This window comes from Tachyglossus aculeatus, chromosome 5, assembly GCF_015852505.1.
Source record: "Tachyglossus aculeatus isolate mTacAcu1 chromosome 5, mTacAcu1.pri, whole genome shotgun sequence".
NCBI lineage: Eukaryota > Metazoa > Chordata > Mammalia > Monotremata > Tachyglossidae > Tachyglossus > Tachyglossus aculeatus.
In genome coordinates, this window is record NC_052070.1 from 47277308 (window position 1) to 47295445 (window position 18138).

The following is an 18138-nucleotide window of genomic DNA, read 5'->3' on the forward strand; positions in this document are numbered from 1 at the left end:
GCCTTGGTGGTTTGAAAGTTTTGTTTCTGGATTCCGCTCTTCAAAATCCTTGTTTCAAGCAGCCCCATAATCTAACCAAAATACTTGGTTGTAAAATCCTCACTAGACCGTAAGATCCTCGCGGTTAAGGATCATGCCTACCAATTCTATTGTACTCATCCAACACTTAGCACTGTGCTCTGCACACAGTAAGTGCTCAAAAATACTGCTGATTGATACAAGTCATTGAATCAATGCAATGGGGATGTGAAGGTCCCAAATATATCACCTTACACTGAATTCTAAACTGTACTTTCTATTTCAGTTAATCAGTAGCAATCAGAGATATTCATTGTGTTCTTACTGTGTTCAGAGCACTGTACTAAGTACTTGAGAAAGTACAATACCATAGAGTTGGTAGTCACAGCTCCTGACAATTGAGCTGGGGAGCATTTCCACATGCCATGAATTATTTACACCATCTGACTATTCCCCCAACCAAAACTCTAGACTGTTCCAGTTTGGCTTACCAACTGATCTTGGAACAACAATAATAATAATAATGGAATTTATTAAATGCTACCATGTGCAAAGCACTGTAATAAGTGCTGGAGGAAGTCCTGGTCTCCATGGGGCTCACAGTCTATTAACCCTGTAGTAAGGAGAATGGAGCAGCCCGAGGAATGCCCTGATGACATTTCTGCTTTCCATTTCTCAAAATTAATTCCCTCCTGATCATGTATTAACTCTAGATTGTAAGCTCCTTGTGGGCAGGGAATGTGACTACCAACTTTGTTTTATTGTACTCTCCCAAGTGCTTAGTACAGTGGTCTGCACACAGTGAGCACTGGTAAGCGCTTAACAAATACCATCATTATTATTATTATAAACACAATTGATGTATTGATTGATTGATCCTGATCATGTATTATCCTTTCATCTGCCCAGAGTGTTGGTAATAACATCTGAGAATGTCTCTATGTGAAAGGAAAATATCACACTCTACTGTTTTAAAACCACTGACTGTCATAATTACATAACTCATAATGTAACCAGAAGCAGGCTAATCCAGAGGAAGGCAATTTCTTTTTCCAAAGCAGTGATTTCTTAGTTTAACTCTGCAAAGGATATGATCAAAATTGGTTTTTATTGATTTTTCAAAATGCTTTCTCTCCACAAGCATCTTGGGAAGGAGCCATAAAGGACAAAGCAAAAATACAGCACTGGCTTTTTGCTCTCGATAAGGACAGGAAGCTAAAATTAAAAAGTAAAGTTCCATGTCCAATTGAAGCACTTCGATTTATTGTTGAGAATTTAATTTTGAACAACAGGGACCCTAGAGAAAACCAAACAAATTCAGCTCTGATTAAAGCACCCAAAGGACAGTGAAAATCTGCAATACAATGTCTGCCTCCCCCTCTAGACTACAAACTCATTGTGGGCAGGAGGTGTGCCTTCCAACTCTTTTATATAGTGCTCTCCGTAGCGATTAGTACAGTGCCCTACATATATTACGTGCTCAATAAATACCATTCATTAATTGATTGATTGAAACATCAATCTAAGACAGGAAGAGCGGACAAGACCTTGACAAACTTTTTTTTTCATTCATTCAATCCAATTTATTGAGCACTCACTGTGTGCAGAGCACTGGACTAAGCACTTGGAAAGTACAATTCAGCAACAGATGGAGATAGTGCCTACCCAATAATGGGCTCATGGTCTTGAAGGGGGAGACAGACAACAAAACAAAACAAGTAGACAGGCATCAATATCAACAAAATAAATAGAATTATATATATATATATATATGTATATATATATATATATATATACATCATTGATGAAATAAATAGAATAATAAATATGGACAAATATACACAAATGCTGTGGGGTGGGGAAGGGGATAGAGCAGAGGGAGGGAGTAGGGACAATGGGGAGGGGAGGAGGAGCAGAAGAAAAGAGGGGCTCAGTCTGGGAAGGCCTTCTGGAGGAGGTGAGCTCTCAATAGGGCTTTGAAGGAGGGAAGAGAGCTGGCTAGGCAGATGTGAGGAAGGAGGGCATTCCAGGCCAGAGGTAGGGAGTGGGCCAGGGCTCGACGGTGGGACAGGTGAGAACAAGGCCCAGTGAGGAGGTTAGCGGCAGAGGAGCGGAGTGCGTGGGCTGGACTGTAGAAGGAGAGAAGGAAGGTGAGGTAGGAGGGGGCAAGGTGATTGAGAGCTTTGAATCCAATAGTGAGGAGTTTTTGCTTCATATGAAGGTTGATAGGCAACCACTGGAGATTTTTGAGGAGGGGCGTGACATGCCCAGAACATTTCTGTAGAAAGATAATCCGGGACAGCAGAGTGAAGTATAGACTGAAGCGGAGAGTATACTGACCTTCAAATTTAGGGTCCTGTTTGATCCCCCACAACCCTAGTTGGCTGGAAAGTCCCATCTGGCCTAGCAGGAGGTTGTGGAGATTAAGCAGAGAGGTGCTGCTGAAGAAGGGGGAATGAGAACTATAAGTAGAGAAGCCCAGAATAAGCCCTCCTCTCCTTTTCTTCAACTTCCTTCTGAGGTGCCCTGACTTGATCCCTTCATTCATCGCTCCTACCAGCCCTCCAGCACTTATATATGGATCTGTAATTTATTTACATTAATGTCTGTCTCCCCCTCTAGACTGTAAGCTCATTTTGGGCAGGGAATGTGTTTGTTATATTGTCATATTGTACTCTCCCAAGAGCTTAGTACAGTGCTCTGCACACAGTAAGTGCTCAATAAATATGATTGACTGAGTCAATTAAACACTAATATTTATTGAGCACTTACTGAATGTTAGGCTCTGTACTAAGTGCTTGGGAGGGAGCAACAGTAGCAAGACAAACTTTACTTATCCTCATGGAGCTCAGCATCTACTGGGGGAGGCAGGACAAACTTATTCCCAGAGAGTATTTCCTATCCCCTATTGCCACCCTGGACCTGTTACATCAGGACTCTAAAGTTCCACTTTCCAGATGTGAAATACCAGGTGTGCAAACAGCTAATTAAAACAGTTCATTGACAAGTGTTTCCAACAAGTTTAGGTAAATGGTTTAAGTGACCCTTATGTTCCAATTACTCACTGCCATTTGTGTGCTATGAGTGTGTCCATAGAGCTCCCATGACCTTTCATACCTCAAGGTCAAGGTATGAACCAGAAACACTTCTTGCAGCAGGTCATGTTAGCAAATTAGGGGAACAGGCAATTCCAGTATTTTCATCTTCCTGTTTTTTTTTTTTCTTAATGGTATTTCTTAAGCACTTACTATGTGTCAGGCACGGTACTAAATTCTGGGGTAGATACAAGATAATTGGGTTGGAAATAGTTTCTGTCCCACATAGGACTCACAGTTTTAATCCTCATTTTCAGATGAGCTAACTGAGATACAGAGAAGGTAAGTGATTTGTCCAAGGTCACACAGCTCCCAGGTCCCTGCTCTGGACACTAGGCCATACTGCTTCTGTTTTGTTCATTTATTTTGTTAAGAGTGAAATTTTGTGGAGTGGAAACCTGGCAGGATGCAGCTAAATGGAGCCCAGCACTGGATCGTCATGGGGATATTTTCATTACAAGAGTTTTATGGTCATCTCTAGGTAGCAGACCATCCTGCCAGCTCAGCTCTCACTACACATCGAGAGCATGTGGTTAGGTTATTCAGGAAGTCATCCTTAAAGTGTTTAGGAAGCCATCCCTTTAAATCATTCCTGTCATTCTTGTAAAATAGTCCTGGGTACTAATGGCGTTAATGGAATCCTCTTTTAATCAGAACGGAAGGACACAGGTTATGCAGGAAACAAACAGTGCAACTGGTGTGGCTAGGAGGAAGAGAATGCTTCACTAGCATATTACTGCCAGTCTAGGTTTTAAACAGCATAGTGGAGTGGATAAAGCATAGGCCTGGGAGGGTCATGGGTTCTAATTCTGCTTCTGCCACTTGTCTGCTGTGTGATCTTGGACAAATCACTTACCTTCTCTGTATCTCAGTTCCCTTATCTGAAAATGAGGATTAAAACTGAGAGCCCTATGTGGGACAGGAAACTATGTCCAATCCGATGATCTTGTATCTACCCCAGCATTTAGTACAGTGCCTGACACATAGTAAGTGTGTGAGTATGCTTCCCTATTAGATCTACTCATGAAACATAGCCTTTGCTTGCCTTACATCATTGGTACCTTTACATACTGTATCATGTGCACTTACATTTGGTAACAGTGCAAATCGTGTCTTGTGCACTTACAGACAAGGACTGTGTCCAATCCGATTATCTTGTACCTATCCCAGCACTTAGAACAGTGGCTGGCACATAGTAAGTTCTTAACAAATACCACAGTTATGATGATAATGATGATGATGAAAATCGATAAATAATCAAATGGACAAATAAAATTTGCACAGGTACATAAATCCTGCGGATAGGGATTAAATATTACAATTCTCCTTGCCCTATCATCCCTCAAGAGAGGTTTGGAAAGAGAGATTTGGGTGACTGTGTGAACAGTTATCAAGAATTTATTGTCTATTTAATTTATTGCCTTATGCCATCGAGTGGTCTCTGACCCATAGTGACACCCTGGGCACATCGCTCCCAGAATGCCCCACCTCAATCTGCCATCATTCTGGTAGTGTATCCATAGAGTTTTCTTGGTAAAAATACAGAAATGGTTTACGTGGTTTACCGTTGCCTCCTTCCGCACAGTCAACTTAAGTCTCTGCCCTCAACTTTCTCCTGTGCCACTGCTGCCCAGCACAGGGGAGTTTTGACTTGTAGCAGATTGCCTTCCACTCTCTAGCCATTAACCAAGCTAGGAATAGAATGGACAGGCCTCTGCTTGACTGTCCTTCCTGTAGACAAGACAGGCAGAGTACTGGAAACTCCCCAGGTGCGACCCTGAGAGAGGACCTATTTAATTACAGTAAGAAAAGCCTCATTTTAACAAGTGATAGTAGCACTCAAACATCCCACTCTCTGGCATCAAATTCTTTCCCATCCAGGCTAAAGTTAAAAGTGAATTAATTGTATTCATTCATTCAATTGCATTTATTGAGCACTTACTGTGTGCAGCACACCGTACTAAGCCCTTGGAATAATAATGATGGCATTAATTAAGTGATTACTATGTGCAAAGCACTGTTCTAAGTGGTGGGGAGGTTACAAGGTGATCAGTTTGCCCCATGGGGGGCTCACAGTCTTCATCCCCATTTTCCAGATGGGGGAACTGAAGCCCAGAAAAGTGAAGTGACTTGCCCAAAGTCACACAGCAGACAACTGTTGGAGCCGGGTTTAGAACCCATGACCTCTGACTCCAAAGCCTGGGCTCTTTCCACTGAGCCATGCTGCTTCTCTACAATTGGAAACTACAATACAGCAATAAAGAGAGACAATCCCTGCCCACAATGGTCTTACAATCCTGCAGGGAGCATTAAGCATTATTTTCTGCCATTGTGAGGGAGAAGGAGGATGCTGACTGAAGATTTTTTTTGCATTTTGGAAGCTGGGGATTGAGTTGACTAGAGAAGCTGTGAGGTGAGCTACAGGGAACAGAAGAGGCACCACAACCCGGATCCTGAGAGAACAAGCCAGGGAACTATGTGGAAATCAACTCAAGAGACTAATAACACTGTCCTGATAATTACTGCACCCTGCCCTGTTAGCGCAACTTGAATAGGTGATTTTAATTTGAGGATTAATTAGTATTAATCATGCACCTGGAACAATCTTCTACACATGTACTGAACACCCTCCATGTGCAGAGCACAGTAGGAGGGGCCGAGGAGCATTATGCAGGAAGGAGAAGACACGGTTTCTGCCCTTGAGAGGACTATAATTTCGTAATCGGGAGACTGAGGCATAGGGTGAGAAAGTCACCAGCTGATCACCACAAACAGTGTTGGCAGAGTAGGAATATTTTAAAAATGCTTAATCCGTAGAAACTAATCACTACAAAATGAGCCTGAAAACACAGCTCAGACCCAATCCGGTGTTACACGTGCAGTCAATGTCACAAGTGCTGCCGCGGTGTCACAGTATTATTTCACATGCTCCTCTTGTGTGTCCTAAACTTAGTTCACTGGCTCAATCCTAGTTCCTTCTTTCTGTGCCTAGAGCCATCCTTAGGGCTTTTGGAGACTGGGTGTTAGGCATTGTGATTATTGATGATCATATCAGGGTGGGGATGAAGGAGAAGGAGATGATGCAGGCTTTCTGAAGTAAAATTGAGGTGGAGGTTTTATTTAAATGTTGGAAGACTCCGGCAACCTCAGATAACCAGAAGTTCCAGCAAACAGGAGGCGGTAACAAGGTAAGCCTGGAAGGGGAAAAGCATGCAGGGTAACGCTCGTATGCTGGGCTGCTGGAAAATCTTGTCCTGTTTGTTTCTCCTGATCATACCTGGACAGAGCTCTGGTCTGGAAGGGTTCTGAGTGAGATGTGCAAGACGGAGGAGGAGAGGAAGGAGGAAGATATTCGTTGCAGATGTACCTAATGGTAGACACCCTCAAGAGGTCATGTTGAAATCTAGGCGGAGGCTAGCAAGCAGAGAAGAATCCATTAGGAGAAGGCAGGTGAAGCTGTCAGAGATAGTGAAGAAAGGAGAAAGGGGGAATGGGACAACCAGGTAAGTCCTCTGAATAACAATGTTTAATTTTTAGGGAAGATTAAAGAAGCCATGGTTTTAATGGCCAGTAAAGAGGTCAAGCCTAGGATTTTTAAAGATGTTTATATTAGCTAATGTAAGGAGCTGGGTCCAAAAGCAGGTTGATAATGGGGAGGATGGTGGGTAAGAGAACATGGATGTTAGGTGAATCTGTAGACTGAGAACTTGTTTGGGGAAGAGATTGCATCTACCAACTCTGTTTACTGTACTTTCCCAAGCACTCAGTAATAATAATAATAATAATGATGATGATGGCATTTGTTAAGCGCTTACTATGTGCAAAGCACTGTTCTAAGTGCTGGGGGGGGATACAAGGTGATCACGATGTCCCACGTGCGGCTCACAGTCTTAATCCCCATTTTACAGATGAGGTAACTGAGGCTCAGAGAAGTTAAGTGACTTGCCCAAGGTCACACAGCAGACATTTGGGGGAGCCGGGATTAGAACCCATGACCTCTGACTCCCAAACCCGTGCTCTTTCCACTGAGCCACGCTGCTTCTCTTCAGTACAGTACTCTGTCCACAGAAAGCTCTCAATAAATACCATTGATTGACTTACTGATGATCAAAAGGAGAGCAACAATTGATTCATTCATTCAATCATATTTATTGAGCACTTACTGTGTGCAGAGCACTGTACTAAGCGCTTGGGAAGTACAAGTCGGCAACATATAGAGACAATCCCTCCCCAACAACTGGCTCACATCATCATTATCATCATCATCAATCGTATTTATTGAGCGCTTACTATGTGCAGAGCACTGTACTAAGCGCTTGGGAAGTACAAATTGGCAACATATAGAAACAGTCCCTACCTGCTCACAATCATTCATATAGCATCCTGTTGGCAGACGGTGACAGGATTCAGGGCTGGATAGACCATTGGTCTGACCCAGTGTGTTATTGCTTATATTCTTGTGATCATCCATAAATAGGATGGACTTGTAGGGATAAAATAACGAAATCCAAAGTGAGAAATATGATTCAAGTTGTACAAAAATGCAAGAGAAATGATGATGTCAAGAACATAGAGAAGCAGTGTGGTTTAGTGGATAAAGCACGGGCCTGGAAGCCAGAGGACCTGGGTTCTAATCTGGACTTCACCACTTGCCTGCTGTGTGATCTTGGGCAAGTCAATTAACTTCTCTTGTGCCTCAGTTTCCTCAACTGCACAATGAGTTTTCAATACCTGTTCTCACTCCTGTTTAGACTGTGAGCCCCACATGGGACAGGGTCCGTGTCTGACCTAGAATCTACCCCAGCACTTGGAACAGTCATTGACATAGTAAGGGCTTAACAGACACTATAAAAACCTAACAATTAAACCTTGTTCCTGAGAGTTTGGGATCTTGAGAAGCAGCATGGTCTACTGGGTAAAATATGGGCCTGAGAGTCAGAGGTCCTGAGTTCTAATCCCAGCTTCACCACTTCGCTGCTGTGTGACCTTGGGCAAGTCACTTAACTTCTCTGTGCTTTAGTTAGCTTATCTGTAAAATGGGGATTACAACCGTGAGCCCCATGTGGGACATGGACTGTATCCAACCTGATGACCTTGTATGTACTCCAGCACTTAGAACAGTACCTGGCCCAGAGTAAATGCTTAATAAATACCATAAAAAAAGAACTTGTGCAAAGGAATAGAGTACAGTGCTGGTGGTTTGGGTAGCGCCACTCACACTCTCTGGACTCTGCCACTCGTGTCTTCGCTGGGGCACAGGGGTGCAGCAAGAAAAGCCATGATCCAGGAGGCAGTTGCTTTGGTCCTCAGTGCAGTCTTCTCCATCCATGTTAGCCAGCTACCTTTCAGGATTTTTGCTGGGCCTAGCCACCTCACAGATATCTCTCAGTGACTTTTCCCTCAGAAACCTTCACCACTGATGACATAGTCCCAGCAGATGCGTCAGGACTAGAACTCAGATCTCCTAATAGCACTAGTGGTGTTTGTTAAGTGCTTACCATGTGCCAAACACAGTAGTAAGAGCTGGGGTAGAAATAAAATAATCCAAATGGACGCAGACCCTATACCACATGGGGCTTGCAGACTAATTTGCAGAGATGTTCTCTTTCCAAGGAAGAGATAAAGGAAAATAAGGAGGCATTCTTTTAAGTACTCAAAAAGCGCGAGTATCTTCTGCCTCAGCTGTTCTGAAGTTTTATTCATTGTAGATCAGGAAGCACTGAAGAGTAGTAATAGTTGCGTTAATATTTACTCACAGTCTGAAAAGGGTATGCTTTCTTGGATTATGCTTTTTGAATTGCATCTGTTAGTGCATGATACAGAACCTGTAAAAGATATACTTCTAGCATTAGCTTGCATAGAGTTTACAGTTTCTTACCTATTTGATTTAATGGTATTTGTTAAGTGCTTACTATGTGCCAGGCACAGTACTAAGTGCTAGGGTTGATACAAGTTAATCAGGTTGGATACAGTCCCTGTCCCACACAGGGCTCACAGTCTTAATCCCCATTTTATAGATGAGGTAACTGAGGCACAGAGAAGTTAAGTGACTCTCCCAAGGTCACACAGCAGAGAAGTGGCAGAGTTGGGATTAGAACACAGGCCGGTGGTCTAACCACTACCCTACTGTCTAGCTTTGTCTTATACATCTCTCCCAGAATGCCCCACCTCCATCTGCAATCGTTCTGTATCCATGCTGCTTCTCAATTTGATTACCACAGGCAAGTTGAGAGAACAATGTTTGTATTCTTCATGGATTAAAAGTTTACTTTTGAGCATCCTGTTACTTTAATCCTGGCAGGTCCAAACCTGACGTCTCTGCAGGTCTCTTTTCTTTTCTTTTCCTTTTCTCTCTGCCCTAACCAATCTCACAGCAGCAGAGCTGGAGGAATGCCATGAGAGAACAAAAGCATCTTTCTCCTCCTTTGCCCTCAGCCGTCAAAGCACCCAGGTTGGGTCTTGACACTCTAGGATGGCAGCCTTGGAACCCAAACAATTTGGACAACCTAAAGCTCTGCTCAGAAATCAACGAAGGGGAGTTCAGTTGGAAGCACACTGAAGGAGAAAAAATAATCTTCATAATCAGGAGGACTAATTCTCTGGAGAAGACACTAATGCTAGGAAAATTCCAGGGAAAATGTGGAAGAGGCAGACCAGCAGCTGGATGGATAGAGACCATAGCAATGATAACAGAAGAACCTTTAGAAAGGTTGTGGATTATAGCAGAGGACAGGACGTTCTGGAGGAAGTATATCCATGGAGTCGCTATGAATTGGAAATGACTTGACAGCACTTAACAATAATTAATAATAATAATAAATACAAGGAGAGAAATGAAAGGTCACAGACAAGGGCAGCTGAGAGATTTTAGGGTCCCCAGAAGAGACTCCTATCAGGAATGGAGGATGAGTTTTGGTCCTGAGACTTTGGGGCTGAGGTCCTGCAAGCAGGAATTGATTTTAGAGCTGATGGTTTGAACAGCACCACTTGCACACTCTTGTCCCAGTACAGTGCTCTGCACACAGTAAGTGCTCAATAAATACGATTGAATGAATGAATGAATGAATGTTCCTGACGTAGACAGGGCAACAAGCAAATGGGTGGGGTGGGGGATAGGGTCCAGCACATCTGTGAAATGCCCATGCAGTCTTCACCAGCACTCACCAGTTACCCGCAGGATCATTACTAGAATCCAGGTCGCCTGATGGCCAGAGAAGTGCTCTTTCCATTGGACCTGCAACAGGGCTGGAAGTCCCAGAAGATCATAAGCTAAACTTAAGTCCACACTGGAACTCTGTTGGTGAAAAGGCAAGAATGATGGCAGGTTGTGTTAAGCCAAGCATTCGGGTACTAGGAGGCAATCATCCCCTTGACTCGGCTGTGGCAAAGCCCTTGGAAACAGCCAGAAGAACCCCAGAAATTATAACAGGTTGGAAAGGAGAAACTTTAAGGTCTTCACTATTCAAAAAGTGGTAAAGCATCTTCTGGGTCTCAAAAGAGGATGGGAAATCAAGTTCCTCCTTTTTCTTCTCTTCTTTTTCTCTCAACTTTTCAGGAGGTGCTGGGGGATATATCCTTTACCTCCTGTGTATTTTGGTTCCCCCTAGGGCGTCAAATTGGTAACAGAAAGGGCAGAATGTCAGAGGGTGGGGAGGAGGGGAAAGATCAAACGCTCACTTCAAAGGGTACAAGGTCTTAACTTTGTCTTATTAGAGAACTGCTCTGGCTTGACAGGTCCATTCTCCCCCCCCCCCCCCCCCCCGGTAACCCATGGCAACCTGCATTCTGCTGGAACTGATGGAGGTTTAAACTGGTCTGCTCTTCTAATAGCTAGTCAGCCTACAGAAAAACTGACCAGTAAGAAGCGGGTCAGGAATACATTTGCTTTGTGCCCAAGGACTAAATAAACCTCATTTAGATCCAGGCAAGTTTCAGGAGGCCCATTTGAGCACATGCTTCCCTTTCTCTGTTCCTTCTGGCAGGCTGCTGTATGTGGAATTTTGGAGTGTAAACAGGTAAAAAAACCTGAAAATTTCTGTCAGCTAATGTCAAGGACTGTTTACCCAAGTGGATACACAAGGTTTAGGAATTGCATTACACTGGGCATGTTTGATTAGTTTGAGTGTTACACAGTTCAGTGGAGCTGTCAGAATAAATAATCTCCATGGAGAAAAACAGGCACCCATGTTTGCTCAAAAGGTCCAAGGCATGTACTTTTCTAAACTTTGCTCACCAGCAGCCCCAGGTCTCAGAGTCAATAATTAACTAAGGGGAAGGATTCAGCATAATATGCCTCAGTTCAGGAATCTTTGATTGGAAGCGGACTAGAGATAGTGCGAGCTGAAAATGAATCTGGCTAATGGGCATTCCTCCACCTGCCCACCTCAGCTCAAACAGTTGGATGAAATTTCACAGAAGTCATTTCAGGTCGGATATTAATCAAATATTGTCGCAGTTGAACCTGCTCAAGGCCCTTCAGTCACAGGAAGCTCAGGGCCTCAGGAATCTCCTTTGCCAGTTCTGAGGAGACAGAAAATGCCATTGTTTTCATGAACCCCACCTCTTGGGCACCTTTGCCTTGGGCATTTCCCCCATCGCATGGATGCCCAAACTATAAAGGTTTGACTGTTTGGCACTTTCAGAGATCGTCAGAAGTTTAGGTCATTAAATAACCATCTGTCTGATTGGATGGAAAAGTCATTGACCTGTGATGAGATCAATCAAACGACTGTAGCATTTTTTACAGAGAACAGATGAAGTAAAAAGGGCTATTGTGGTGGTGGTGGTGATGATGATGATGTTATTGTTTTAGTAGGGTAGAGTGAGGGTGGAAAGGTGAGCGGGGCTGGACTTGGTAAATTATTATTTACACTTTCTGGGCTTTTAAAAGAAAGGCTTTTCTAGGCTTGGTAGGAATTCCAGATCCCAGCTGCATCATGAAGACGCTCATCTCCCTCCTACTCCTGCTCTTCACTGTTGAAGCTCAGCATGGACCACTTTGGACGTACTCAGGTAATAAAAATGGATCTCAAACCTCCAGACAGGGCCTTTAATTTATCCTCATGGGGAGCTTCTGGCTCTGCTTTTCTGAAGAGAACTAAAAGCCAGGTCAGGTTGTTGGCTCTGAGAATTACAATTCCGGGCTTCCATCCTCCCTCCCCAAAAGGCAAAAAAAAAAAAAAAAAAAATGCAGACACTGATCATTTTGTGTTGCTGTCCACCTGGGACTTTGCTTCAGATCTACTTGTCCTTCATTGTCCTTGGAATGGATGATCTGGGGGAATATGAGCAAGGTTTGCTGAGAATTAAAAGAAGAGTCCTCCCTACCTTTTTAATCTCTCAATCTCTTGGCAGCTAAGTACCCTTGTCAGTTTCCCTCCTAAGAAGCTGACCAGCTGCATGTAATGCCAATGGCTCTGTCTGGGTTTCCAGCCAAATTCTGGAAATGAGGCCTGGTGTTGGGGTTTGAACAATGTGGGCTATCAGTCAGTCTGTTTTGCAGATTTCATCAGATGCAGCTTACCCCCAGCACGTGTAAAAGTTCTGCCTTGTGCAAACACAACTGGACTTAGACTCTCCTTTGAGGCGGTCCCTTTTTCTGTACTAACATAACCAATAATAATTGTGGTTAAGCACTTTCTACATGCCAAACACTGTCCTAAGCGCTGGGGTAGATAACAAGAATACCAGGTTGGACTTGGACACAATCTGTGTCCCATATAAGCCCACTGTTGGGTAGGGACTGTCTCCATATGTTGCCAACTTGTACTTCCCAAGCGCTTAGTCCAGTGCTCTGCACACAGTAAGCGCTCAATAAATACGATTGAATGTATTAATATAAGGCTCCCAGTCAAAGGGATGAATTCCAGGCAGCAAACCTCTGGCAACTTGGAAAACGCAAATTTTTTAAACCTTGGCAAAAAATGTATAGCCCGGGTCCTGGCAGTGTGATGGTCCTGATAATATACAGGAGCTATTTGTGTTTCTAGAGTAGGTATTAAATTGTGACTGCCACCTTCCTCCTTCCCTGCTGTAAGTTGGTATGTAGTGGAGGATAATTTACAGCAGCTGACTATCAAGAGTTTTGAGGGCAACCACTGAAAAAGCTTCAAGCATTTTTCAAAGGAAGAGCTGTGAGGTTGCAGGGGTCATGGACCAGAAAAGTTCCTAAGGAGGAGTTTTCAGCATCTCTTTCACCTTGGAAAAGACACTTCTCAAGAATTGGTGTGGTGTAAATGATGAAGAGACTGGAGGACTGGTAAGGAATAGATTTCTATATTGATTGTTCACCAGGAGCAATGATGAAGGGAGCCACAGATGCCTTTCTAAAAAGTTATATGCATTCTGTGTGGTTTCATCTTCAAAGGGAGAAAAGCGCAGCTTAGAGGCTAATAATACTCATTTTAAATTCAATAATTTGAGGCACAGATATATAAGGTCACATGGCCATATGAGGAGAAGCAGCATGGCCTAGTGGCAAGAGCATAGGGTTGGGAGTCAAGAGGATGTAGGTTCTTATCCGGCTCTCCCACTTGTCTGCTGTGTTACTTTGGGCAAGTCATTTAACTTTTCTGTGCCTTAGTTACCTTATCCTTAAAATGGGGATTAAGACTGTGAGCCCTGTGTAGAACAGGGACTGTGTCCAAGCTGATTTCTTGTATCTACCCCAGGTAGAACAGTGCTTGGCATATACTAAGTGCTTAACAAATACCATAGTTATGTAATACAGCCCTGACCTCCTGCCCCTCATTTATGGAGTTTTGACTCCATGTCCTGTAATCAATTAGATGTCAAGAATGAGTACCTTATGAATATTTCCTTTTTAATCATTATTTCTCATTCCCTTTTAAGTATCTTTCCTGTGCACTTGGATTTGCACCCTTTATTCACCCCTCCATCAGCCCCACAGCGCCAATACACAGATCCATAATTTGCTTATTTATATTAACGTCTGTCTCCCCCTCTAGACTATAATTTCCTTATGGGTAGGGAACATGACTACCAACTCGGTTATATTATTCTCTCCCGAGTGCTTAGTACAGTGCCCTGCATACTCAATAAATGTGACTGATTGATTTATTCCTAGCCCATCTTTGTGTTTTGATGTCCCTTTGACCTAGGCCCCAAAATGATCCCCCAGCAAGTCAGTGCATTCTAAGTCAGAGAGTCAGAGCCAGTCTCCTCCAACAGTCCCATCCCTGGAATGGATTTAAATGCCACCATAGTTCCCATGAGGGATCACCCCTTCCCAGGAAATGCAAGTAAGCTGTTGTGGAGCTATGGCTTTCCTGAGAAGATCTGCAGCCAGCAGCGTCAGAACAAGATGGATATCCTCTTTAGGTTCTGGCAGTTCCTGGGCCGTAATGACCGGGCTGAGATGTGGGGCAACAGTCTTGGGGAAAAGGGAGTCTTCCATTTTCTGTAGTGAGCTGGGAATTACAATAATAATAATAATGGTATTTTTAAGTGCTCATTATGTGCCAGGTAATAATAATAATAATGATGGTATTTGTTAAGCGCTTACTATGTGCAAAGCACTGTTCTAAGTGCTGGGGAGGTTACAAAGTGATCAGGTTGTCCCACGTGGGGCTCACAGTCTTAATCCCCATTTTCCAGATGAGGTAACTGAGGCCCAGAGAAGTTAAGTGACTTGCCCAAAGTCACACAGCTGACAAGTGGCGGAGCTGGGATTTGAACCCATGACCTCTAACTCCAAAGCCCATGCTCTTTCCACTGAGCCACGCTGCTTCTACCATTCTAAGGGAATGTGTCTACCATCTCTACTAGTTTGTTTTTTCCCAAACACTTAGTACAGTGCTCTGCACACAGTAAGCACTTAATAAATACAACTGATTGCTGTTTAGCCAGCGGCGGCTGCCACTCTAACGGCCTGAATGTGTGTTTGTCTCTCCTCCACAACAGACGGAGCCCTGGATGAAGCCCACTGGGAATTTATTTACCCCAACTGTGGGGGGCAGAATCAATCCCCCATTGACATCCGGAGGAATAAGGTGCGTTACAACCACCAGCTGAAGAATTTGAAGTTGTCTGGCTATCAGGGGCCTCTGAAGGGAAACTTCCTCATGACCAACAACGGTCACACAGGTGAGGCTGGGAAGCGGGGAAAGAGACATGTCCAGACTTCTGTGCTGACCTCAACTTTTCAGGGGTGTTCGAAAGTGGAGCCAGACAGCTGGTCCCTTCTCACCTCTCACCCTTTAACTTTCCTCTCTGCCTCCCCATTTCACTCACTTTCTGACCTCTCTGATGTTCAAAACCGGGTAAAAACAAGACCTGCTACTTCTCCGGGATTTTTTATCCCAGGAATTTCATGGACAATTCTGGTGTTCTTACAGCAGGGAGGAATGGAATCCCACTCCTTTCCCAGCACTGGCTCTGTCAGGTTCAAATGAAAGAATCACGTCACAGCAACACAGGGGGTTTATTACTGCAATAGTAGTACAGATCTGTATGGGTGAGGACAGACAGAGTCTGTTGCCCTAAAAGCGAGCTCAATCTCATCACCAAAAGGTGGGAGAGATAGTGTTAGTGCTTTTAGTCATTTGATCCAATGGGTCCAATCAAGTATGGCTGCCGGTTTCTTAACTGACGACCTGTGCGTTTGTGTGTATCTGAAGCACGACTTGGGAAAATAAGCTAGATTAAATACAAAATGGAGTCTGAAAAGAAAATGGAACAAGGGGTTTAAGAGTTGGTTTCCGCATTCTCCCCTTTGATGTCTCACTGGCATTATCACAGAGTCCCGTACTCAATTTGACTATTTATTTGTTTTGATGTCTGTCTCCCCCCTTCTAGATGGTGAGCCCATTGTGGGCAAGGATTGTCTCTATTTGTCGCTGAATTGTACTTTCCAAGTGCTTAGTACAGTGCTCTGCACCCAGTAAGCACTCAATAAATATGATTGAATGAATGACTGAATTCCCTTCCAGATGCAGCTGGATGGTGCCCCAGCTTGAGCAGTTTACCACCTCGTGATCTTGAGTCGACCTGATCCCTACTGTCACAGAGTAGCTGAGTGGACAGGTCCCATTGGTTGGACCATGAGGCAGACTTTAGGGCTGTATTTGCATGAGTTTTAGGATCTCTTTTTCCCAGGCTGTTTCCTTAGCATTCTCTTTCTTGAGGGCTGTGGAAACTACTCTTTCCAGGCTAATCACATTAGAGTGCCTCTCATACAATTACAGCAGTATCTCAATACGCAGAAAAGAATAGAAGGAAGTAGAATTACAAATAATCCAAGAAATACAATGTGCAGCACACCATTCAACCACCTCCCTACATTTGGGAGGCCAGGAGGTAATAGAAGATAATAATAATAATCCTTCATTATTACTTGCCTCATAGACCAAATGTTCCTGATTCAATCCCTCAATTTGGGATCATTAATGTTGTATTGCAGGGATGTTTTTCAAATTGTTGGGGATGTAGGTGCAACACTGGGTACCTACTATGAGAAGCAGCATGGCTCATTGGAAAGAGCCCGGGCTTTGGAGTCAGAGGTCATGGGTTCAAATCCCGACTCTGCCAATTGTCAGCTGTGTGACTTTGGGCAAGTCACTTAACTTCTCTATGCCTCAGTTACCTCATCTGTAAAATGGGGATTTAGACTGTGAGCCCCCCCTAGGGACAACCTGATCACCTTGTAACCTCCCCAGTGTTTAGGACAGTGCTTTGCACATAGTAAGCGCTTAATAAATGCCATTATTATTATTATTATTACTACAAAACAGGTCCCCCTTGGGCTACTCAGAGCACATCCAAAGCCATGCAGTTTTGCAGTGCTGCCAATGGGTTGGCTTGGTCTTCTGCCCTTAGCAGTGCCAGAACATTATTAGTGAGACCACAGACTTGCCTTAGCAGTCGTGCAACAGTCATAAGCCTATGCAGTGATCTTGCCACTGGGGAAGTGGCAAACCTTCCAAACGCATTGCTGGTATAAAGTTCAGTGGTATAGTTACCAACAATTCCCTGAAAGGTGTGATTACCTGGGTGGATTCGGATGGGGGCTAAAGATATTTAATATAGCAAATCCCGCTCCAGTTGGCTGGTAGCCATTTACACAAAGGTGCCACAAACAAAATAGTTCTGCCACAGACTCAATCTGCTGGACATCCCTTTAGAAGAAAGGTTACACAAACCTGACACTTTCTCAATATAACTTTGGGACCCAGGTGCCATTTTGGTTACGGGTGGTGTTAGTGCAAGACACAGTCCGATTACATTAGCTGCTATCCTACTGGGGCAGTGCCTTTGGCTTCGAAACAAATAAAGCCAATGGTGGGGATCACAACAATAGGGTCAATGTTCTGCCACTTGGGCTCCCACCAATTTGTAAATTTCTGGCTTCCAGTGTCATTTCTGGCAGTGGCATTATAACTCTTGGGGCTAATTGAGCACAAAAGTCGTCTTTCTCCCATGGAATAGAGACCCATGAGGTCACCTGTGCTACCCGTCTCGGGAAATAGGCACCAAAATAACAAGATGTACTTTTAGTGATGTTTGTTGCTTGAAAAGCGATTTCATAAAGGGTATTGGATTTCCAAAATCCAAGTACATGAGGTAAAAGGATGCCCATGGCCAAGAGCATATACATGGCTGTTCTTATAAAAATGCACACTCCAACAAAAAGGACTATTCCCAAGGTTAAGTGTCCCTATTGAGTATCGATGTCCCAATAATTCTGTGGGTTTTCCTAAGGACTAGTATTATTCATGTCACATTAATTCATTCTATTCATTCAATCATATTTTTGTGCACATACTGTATGCAGAGCACTGTAGTAAGTGCTTGAGAGTTTTTTATAATAATATTAAAAACACACATTCCCTGCCCACAACAAGATTACAGTCTAGCTGGGGAGAAAGATATTAATATAAATAAATAAATTACAGATATGTACATATGTCCCATGGGGCTGGGAGTGGGGGTGAATTAAAGGAGCAAGTCAGGGTGATGCAGAAGGGAGTGGGAGAAGAGGAAAGGGAGCTTAGTGTGCGAAGGCCTC

General features: G+C 43.6%; 1 protein-coding gene across 1 annotated transcript in view; it reads left to right on the forward strand.

The window, feature by feature from the left end:
- Positions 1–12008: 12008 nt before the first annotated feature.
- The window catches only part of CA6 (carbonic anhydrase 6), a 41377-nt gene continuing 35247 nt past the window's right edge, over positions 12009–18138 (forward strand). The window contains exons 1-2 of the mRNA XM_038746716.1: positions 12009–12125; positions 15036–15218. Coding sequence (XP_038602644.1) covers positions 12050–12125; positions 15036–15218 — 259 coding nt within the window. The 5' untranslated portion in view covers positions 12009–12049. The remainder of the gene's footprint in view (positions 12126–15035; positions 15219–18138) is intronic.